At 46.7% G+C, this 9,221-nt stretch overlaps 1 protein-coding gene across 1 annotated transcript; it reads right to left on the bottom strand.

Moving 5' to 3' along the window:
• Positions 1–5,824: 5,824 nt before the first annotated feature.
• Positions 5,825–7,132, bottom strand: GPR150 (G protein-coupled receptor 150). Its single transcript, XM_021699259.1, has one exon. It carries the CDS (start codon positions 7,130–7,132, stop codon positions 5,825–5,827), a length of 1,308 nt encoding a protein of 435 aa, XP_021554934.1.
• Positions 7,133–9,221: the final 2,089 nt, after the last annotated feature.

Genomic DNA, 9,221 nt, shown 5'->3' with positions numbered 1-9,221 from the left:
AAGTCATAGTTCTTCATAGAATACAAATTTTTTAAATACAAGAGTTACATCTTTGATTTTCTTCCCTTTGCCCCACTATGCTCAATATAGTGTCCAGTATGGTTCTTCAATACATACTGGCTGATGGACTAAGTAAAAGTACACTTGGAATGTTCTTATTTCTTTGATAAAGAACATGCAGTAAGCTAAAATGAGACTCTTTTTCTTGCCAAACTTCTTCAATTAGAGAATGCTTGCTTTCACAAATAACAGAAAATCCAGCTCAACTGCGTTAAACAATAAGAAAATGGACGTCCAATAAGCATGCCTGTGGTGTTTGACCTGACAGCTCAGTGAGGTCATTAAGGACCTCAGTTCATCTCTCCACTCTGCCATATGCATAGTGTTGTTTTCATCTTCTGGCTGGTGCCTCCGATGGTCAGAGGTGGGCTGCCGGCAGTCAGGAGCACTACATGCTCCCTCATTTACCTTCATTGGGAGAGAGCGGGAGAGAGCATATTGGGCTCATGACTCTTCTCAGAAGAGTTAAGGACTTCCTTCCTAGAAGCCTCAGGAACTCCCCTAGCCCTGCAACACATCTCACTGGTCTTAACTGGATCACATCACCATTCCTGAGCAGGCTGTGGAGGTAAGGGGAGTGAAATTACTTTGATGTGCTTAGACTAATTAAGATCCAGTCTTAGAGCTTCCCTCAAAGCACTTTACTCCTCATAAGAGGCATTAGATACAAGAATCTGAGTCCTGTTAGAAAAGGAGAAACGGATGCCAGGAAGACAGTCAACAATTACTGTGCACAGTATACCTTCTGTAAGGCCCAACTTCCCTATTATTATGTGCCACCATTGTTGCATTAATCTTCCATAGATTGATTCCCCAAGATCCCTTGCTTGCCTTCATGTAATATTACTCAACTAGATTTTATCCCTCACCACCCAGTGTTAGAAAATAATAATAACTAACAGGGGCGCCTGGGTGGCTCAGTTGGTTAAGCGACTGCCTTCGGCTGAGGTCATGATCCTGGAGTCCCGGGATCGAGTCCCGCATCGAGCTCCCTGCTCGGTGGGGAGTCTGCTTCTCCCTCTCCCACTCCCCGTTTGTGTTCCCTCTCTCGCTGTGTCTTTCTCTGTCAAATAAATAAATAAAATCTTTAAAAAAAAAAGAAAATAATAATAACTATCATATATTGAGTACCAGGGTGAATCTGAAGAGACAGACTGACAGGATTCTCCCCCCCATCAAGTATTTTACATTTTTACATACATCAATTCTATGAAGTAGATAATATAAACCCCGTTTTTACTGATAAGAAAACCAAGACTTAAAAGGAAGAAGAAAGAAAAAGAAAGAAAGAAAGAAAGGAAAAGAGGAAAGAAAGAGGAAAAAAAAAGAAAAAAGAAAACCAAGACTCAGAAAGATTCAGCAAACAGCCTAAAGTCACACAGCTACTAAGGATAGAGATGAAATTCAAGCCCAGGTCTGTAGGCTCTAAAGACTGCTCTTTTCATAATACTGCCTGACAACTCAGCAAAATATGTTTAATTTAATTAGACGATTCATTTTCATTATAATATCTTCTCTTTGATCAAGTCAGAACATTTTAGGAATGGGAGGGAAACTGCTCCACTTTTTGACTTTATTTTGTGTTTCCCAGGAAGCTTCCTTTCCTAGGAAGCTTAGAAAAAAAATCTACCTCCTCTTCCAAAAATCAGCTTGACTATTCTATTTTTAGCAAATGAGTTATAGCTAGTCACTAATTGTGATTTTAGTTCCACTCCTGGCTGTTTCCTACATACTCTCTGCTTCAAATTATGTAATAGGTCATGTTTACCTATTTTAGCTGTATGTTACCATGCAGCCAGTTATTTTTTTAAAAAAAATATATAGAATTCTTTGTATTTAGGCTTTAAAGTTCTGGTGGTGACATTTACATTGCCATCTCTATGAATAGTGGCTCCTGGAGTCCTACAATCTAGGCCTGTGTGCGACAGCCTAGTTAAAATCTAACTCCAAGGGGAAGTGTGCAGTGGGTGAGGATATGTTATTTGATTCCTCCCAAACTCCAAATATGTGGTCTGGTTTCTCCTCTAGTCATATTCTATTTAGGTGATACCTAGAAAAGAGATCAAGTTCAGGGTCAACTGTTCACATTCCTTTGCTGTGAAGTTTGAATGGTATGTCCCACTCAATCAAGAGCCTAAATTTAAAATAACCTTTGGGGAGATACAAAAGTAGTGATCCGAAGGGGTACGTGCACCCCGATGTTTATAGCAGCAATGTCCACAATAGCCAAACTGTGGAAAGAGCCAAGATGTCCATCAACAGATGAATGGATAAAGAAGATGTGGTATATATATATACAATGGAATATTATGCAGCCATCAAAAGGAATGAGATCTTACCATTTGCAACGACGTGGATGGAACTGGAGGGTATTATGTTGAGTGAAATAAGTCAAACAGAGAAAGACATGTATCATATGATCTCACTGATATGAGGAATTCTTAATCTCAGGAAACAAACTGAGGGTTGCTGGAGTGGGGGGTGGGGTGGGAAGGATGGGGTGACTGGGTGATAGACACTGGGGAGGGTATGTGCTCTGGTAAGCGCTGTGAATTGTGCAAGACTGTTGAATCTCAGATCTGTACCTCTGAAACAAATAATGCAATATATGTTAAGAAAAAAAAAAGAAGAAGAAGAAGGTAGCGGGAGGGGAAGAATGAAGCGGGGGAAATCGGAGGGGTAGACGAACCATGAGAGACGATGGACTCTGAAAAACAAACAGGGTTCTAGAGGGGAGGGGGGTGGGAGGATGGGTTAGCCTGGTGGTGGGTATTGAGGAGGGCACATTCTGCATGGAGCACTGGGTGTTATGCACAAACAATGAATCATGGAACACTTCATCTAAAACTAATGATGTAATGTATGGGGATTAACATAAGAATAAAAAATAAATAAATAAATAACCTTTGGGGGCTTCCTTGATGGGGACAGAACTGAATCTTTGAGCTGTCTATAGCAATGTAGGTTTTGGGGATCAAATTCTGAGGTGATGTTTCAAATTTCTTAACCTACAAATGCCTCTAAAGATGGGAACCAAGTCACCTAGATCTACCTTCAAGTGTCAGATTTAGTTAAGATTAGAGGAAGTTCCTTAGCTATGGAAGTATTTTACTATGAATTGGGCTCAACCAACTCTTCCACAAAATCTTGGGAAAATACAGTTTAATTTCAAATTAACTACATGAATATGTATTCTGTATTTTTGACCCAGATGGAGATTTCTTATAATTTCTAGGTGGCACAGATGAAAATCTCTAACAGATTATATAAAAATCAACCTAACAATTTGGCAATTGTATAAAAGTTTAGTCTTGCCCTCCCATAAGCATTTCCCCTTCTTTTCTTAAAAGAAAAAATGGAAGTCTCGTTTTTTTTCACCCCTTTACTGTGCAACTCCTATCTTCAGCTCCATTTCTAAGCCATCATGGTGGCCCCATTTCCCTTGCAATGGTCTACCTATGGATATATGATATAGTTCTGGCCAATGAGCCATGCAGGAACATCTGCTTGGGACTTCTAAGAAATGTTTCTTCATTCCTATAGAATAAAAATTCTTCCTTTTCTGGACATTGTCATATATGAATGTGATGCCTGGAACCGTAGCAGCCATTTTGTGACCTCAAGGGGTACGGACCTTAATGTCAAGTCCACCAGTTCAGGATGGCAATAGAAAGATGAAAAGAAGCTAGGTCTTTGATGATGAAGTTATGAAGCTACTCAACTAACCAACGTTGGAGCAGCTCTACCACTGGACTTTTAAATTTAAATTTAAACCAGCTGAACTCATTTTTCTGTTAGGGTGCTCTCAGTTGCAGATAACAGAAACAGCAACTCAGCTGTCTTAAATTCTCAGTTGGGAACATTCAAAGTGACACAACAGGTCATATTTTGAGTCTCTCCGTGCTTCTGCCTTGATCCCCACCTTTACCCATTCCCCCCTTCCCATTAGTTGGTCCTTCGTAGCATCATTGGAATGACTGCTTCAGTCTCCTGAGGTTGTCAGATTTTTTTTTTCAGTAACCCAACATCCTGACTGGACCTCTTATTAAAGCATATGTGCTACTGTGCAGTAATTGTCAGATTGTCTCCTACGTATGATTATAAGGTCTTTGAGGGAAAGATGTGTGTTATTCATCTTAGTATGCCCAATGCCTAACACATTGCTTGGTACACAATAAGGAATTAATGTTTATTAATGAATAAAAATGCTAATGAGTATCAAATGCTAACAAATAAAAATAATGTCATGAAGACAACTGTGTTCTCTTTTTGGCTGACTTATTCTTGGTATATTACACACCATGGTATCCTAAGCAGGGTGGGGAGGATTAAAAAGATGAAGGAAAACCTTTAACTCTTAACATTTTTTGACAGAATTTGGGAGAAAGGTAAATCAAGCTTAGTGGAGATTTTTGTAAATCTTGTATCCATTTTATCTTTGCCTGACTCGTATGATGAATTATTCAAAAATATGTATTGAGTGCCTAGTACATGTCAAGCATTGTTTAAGAGTTTGGGATACATCAGTGAAGTAAACAAAGAAAGCCCTCCAAGAGCATTGGCTCTGCAAGTGAACTCTAGCGATCATTTCCCCTTGCTCCATCTTAGTTTGGCATTTGTGCATGAACAGGAAGCACTATCATGGAAAGCTCCCAGATTCTCAGATGAAAGACACTGGTAAACACGTGGATATATTGTTCCTAAGTGCTGCCACTTCTTTCTAGAACCAAGGACAGTTAAGAGGAGGAGGTCACTGATTAAATCTGCTTCTTGACTTTGTTCTCAGCAATCCACGCCAATTGGCATTGCCTTCATTTTTAAAAAGGGAGTTTTATATAGATATGCAATATTGGGAGGGTGCAGCTCTCTTCCCAGCTGCAAATCTCCATGAGGCACCTTCTGGGACAGTGAGCCGGCGCATACACACCAACTTGGTGTTTCCCTTCTCTAGTTTGCTGGGGACTCTGCGCTGAGAGGCTCCACCTGAGCACAGCACCTTAGCTGTAGAGGCTAGTTTGGGCACAGGCACAATTTCCTAAAGAAACTGGGCGTATTTGAAAGGGACTAAGGGAAGCTTATTTTATGTGTCCCTCCACGACCCTGGCTTCTACTGAAGTGAAGACTGGAAATAAAGGCCACACTGATTTTCTTCTGAGAGAACACATTACCATGGGGAAAAAGTACTAATTGCTCTGTGCATAATGTTTTTATTTTACAAATGCTCTGTGGCTCTGCAGTGACAGCATGGTTACATTTCTGACAGTATCACTGGTACAATTTCCAGGCCCCTCAGGCAGAGCAGTGTGGGAATTTTCCTCCTGGAAAGAAAGGCAAATTCTCTGGTCTCAAAGGTACACTTGATTTAAACACCATTCAAAGTAAGTAAAAAACATTTGATAACACAGCAAATAATGAAAGCTTGACAATTCAGCTAAACCAAAAGATCTTATCCAGAACACTATGGGAGCGTCAAAGAGAACTGCAAAAATAACTCTGTGTCTTTGACTGTTTTTTACAACTTCCCAGCGGCTCAAACTCTCGTCTCCAAACTGGGAAATGTGAGAAGAACCAAAGAGGAGAGAAGAAACTGGAAAAGTGTAGGGAAATGTAAACATTAGAAAGAAATAGAGTGTAGGCTGGGGACAGCTTCAGGGCCAATGTCTGGGACTCTCCTGCCCGGTATGATCTAGATAGACCCGGGCCAGCCGCGTGTTCCGTGGAGGCTGGGTGGCGGCGACATATGACCCGTCTGGCCATCGAGCAACTAGAACGCGCTTTCGCAGGAGCAGGGCAGCGGCCGGGGGCGCGGCGGGGGTGGGCGCAAGCCGCCCCCCTCGGGCTGCTCGCGTCTAGCGTGGTGGTAATGGGGGTGGGGCCAGCGGTGGCGGTGAAGCGCTTGGTGGCCCCCGGCCCCCTCATCGTCCTCCGCTCTTCCCTCCCACGAGCAGCAGGCTGCGCCCAGGCGCCTTCGCAGCCGCCGCAGGAGCTGGCGGCCGCCCGCCTGGAAGAAGAGGTAGACGAAGGGGTTGAGAGCGCTGTTGGTCACCCCCACGAGGTGCAGCGCCGCCGCCAGGTCCTCGGTCTCCCAGTCTTCCACCTGTCCGGACGACCACGCGGCCGCCAGCCGGGCGGCGAAGTAGGGAAGCTCGCAGCTCAAGAACAGCAGCGCCAGCGCCAGGCTCATCTTCAGGCTCTGGACCTTGGCGCGGGGAAGCGCGCTGGGCGGAGGGGCTCGGCCCGGAGTCGCCGACCAGGGCGCTGAAGGCGGTGGGGCCTGGGGCAGGCGCTGCCACCAGGCGCAGAGCAGGCGGCTGCATGCTACGCCCATGACCGCGACCGGCGCCACGAAGCCCGCGACGGCTTCGTAGAGCGCGTAGACCTGCAGGTGCCAGCGCGGCAGGGGCGCGAAGATGTCGCGGCAGCGACGCTCCCCCGCCCAGGTGCGGGCGGCCGAGGGCGCGGCGGGAGACGGCGAGGGGGCGCCCCCGCGCACCACGAAGGCCGGGGGCAGCGCCAGCAGCAGCGCCAGCAGCCAGCCCAGCGTGGCGAGGGCGCGCGCGGGCAGCGGCGGGCCCTGCGGCCGGCGCACTGCGCGCTGGCGTTCGAGGGCAATGAGTACCACCAGGTGGGCAGAAGCGCCGCGGCCGGACGCCTGCAGCAGCTGCACGAAGCGGCACGACAGGTCTCCCGCCGCCCGGCGCGGCTCGCCCAGCAGGTCCCAGGCCAGCTGCGACAGCGCGGTACCTCCGCACGCGTACAGGTCCGCCAGGGCCAGCTGCACCAGCAGGAAGTCCATCTTGCGACGCTTGGGACCCGCCCAGGGCCCGCCACCCCCGCGCAGGCGGCACAGCACCGTGGCGTTGCCGGCCACCGCCACCACCAGGATGACCCCCAGGAAGACCAGGCGGATGCCGCGGCTGGGTGGTCCGGGAGGCGGCGGCAGCGGCGGCGGCGGCGGCCCGGGGGCTGGGGTCCCCTGTCCAGAAGTGAAGTTGAGACTCCAGCCAGGAGAGACAGGTACGGAGACGTTGGGCGCCGGCGAGAAAGTTGAGGGGCTGAAGGGATCCTCCATCCTTAGCCTGGGGGAAAAGGAGGTAGGGAAGCGGGCCGGCAGGGCGCGGGAAACCCAGGTGGAGGCGAGGCTGCCAGGGGCACGACGCCGCGTCTACGAGTTCCCAAAGTTAGTTGAAAACGCACACACACACACGGAGGGAAATGGATTCGGGTAGACTTGCGCCTAGTTGTTTTTATAGGTTGTCCTCGTCATTTGTCACTCAAATGTGGGTTGTACACTCGAGGAACACACATGATTCTTATTCTCCACCTTCTCCGTGTCTCTCCTCCCAATCCCGCTGGTTGCCCCTCCGATCTGCCGCGGCTCCCACGGTGCGCTCGCGGGAACAGCGGACCACAGAGCTCTGGGTGCCTCTCGGTTTGCTATTTACACGTAGAGCACAGCAGGGCCGAAGCTCGCTTTGCCTGGCCTTTGCAAAAAGCTCACGTTAGCTGGGACCAACATAACAGAGAGGAAGGTCCGATTGTACGTCTCAAAATGGTTACGGATTGCCGGGGGGGGGGGGGGGGGGGGGGATAGAACAGACACTAGTTTTGATTAAAAAAAAAATCGGAAATGGGAAGTGCCATGGATCTGCGTGTACTAGCATGAGAAAAACAGGAAACACAAGAAACCCAACAGCGTTTGGGGCAAAGAGGAGCCCAGTAGATGAATCTTTGATAAAGATATGCCTTCCTCTGGCCAACAATCAGAGTATTTACTTGCAGAGAACTAAAGTAATGATACTGCTTGGCATTTAGGAGGAGCAGTGATTTGCAGATGTTTCAAATACTCCTCATTACTAGAAGCAGTGGATCGCAGCTGCTCTCTCAGTGATGTAAAATTCACTGCATTAATCTGAAGAGGGCATTAATAGGTTTTATGCAAATGGTAGTACATTTGTTGATTTTTCTCTTAATATTTTCATCCAGTGACGGATGTGTCATCATGGCTCTTCATTCTCTTGATTCTGTTTTCCAAGCAGATGGAGGTTGCTGGGAGGGACTACGCCCCCAATAAGCCTAGAGAAAAGGTGACTAAGAAAATGATAAGACGGCCAATTTTTAAAAAGAAATCCAAGTCACAGGAAATGGTTTAGATTCAATGCTATCTCTTTTATTTTAGCCTTATCTCCTCACAAACAAATTTTAATTTTCCTGTTGAAAGCTTCAGTTTGTCTTTTATGCACCCTCCACATGATCACGGTGCATGCAAGTAGATTTCCTGCGCTTCCTGGTCTGGGCATCTGCTGGTATTCACTATTCCAGGCTGAGGACACATTTGGCACTTTAAGATGCTCCAGAGAGGAGGGTTTGGTGGATGCAGAAGACAGTCCTCTTAGTTGCCTGGAGGAATCCTAATTCCCAAAATGTTGTCCTTTGGCCAGAGACCTTTGTCATTTTTTTTTTTTAAAGATTTTATTTATTTATTTGACAGAGACACAGCGAGAGAGGGAACACAAGCAGGGGGAGCGGGAGAGGGAGAAGCAGGCTTCCCGCCGAGCAGGGAGCCCGATGCGGGGCTCGATCCCAGGACCCTGGGACTATGACCTGAGCCGAAGGCAGACGCTTAATGACTGAGCCACCCAGGTGCCCGACCTTTGTCATTTTTATTATCCTTTCCCCAGGGCCTAGCACTGGGCCTGACACAGGCTAGATATCAGGAAACATGTTTTGAATTGCTGAACTAATGGATATATGATGCATTTCAGAGAACTTTGAGCAAATGTTCCTGCTTTGACGATAAATCCATCAACCTGAGGGGAAAAAAAGCCTTTCATACCTATGCCAATATCATCTGGAGGAGCTCAGGGAAGCTCTGGGGAGATGGGGGCAGAGCCATTCTTGGTGGAACACTTGAAAAAGAGGTAGAGCGATAGCCTTGGGAAATCAAACTCTTGGTTTAATTTTCACATTCTCCCCTCGGAGGCTTTGGCCGAGGCCTTTTTCTTTGTAACATACATCATCCTAGCTTATGATCCGCTTCTTCCAGGGAGCTCTCTCTGAGCAGTACCCATAATTCAATTATTTCTCTAGCCAATATCAGTTTAATAGTTCTCAAGATAATTCTATAATTTGTCTCAAATTTGTTGAAATGCTCTCATATA

Source organism: Neomonachus schauinslandi, chromosome 7 (assembly GCF_002201575.2).
Source record: "Neomonachus schauinslandi chromosome 7, ASM220157v2, whole genome shotgun sequence".
Classification (NCBI taxonomy): domain Eukaryota; kingdom Metazoa; phylum Chordata; class Mammalia; order Carnivora; family Phocidae; genus Neomonachus; species Neomonachus schauinslandi.
This window is presented reverse-complemented; position numbering and strand designations above follow the sequence as displayed.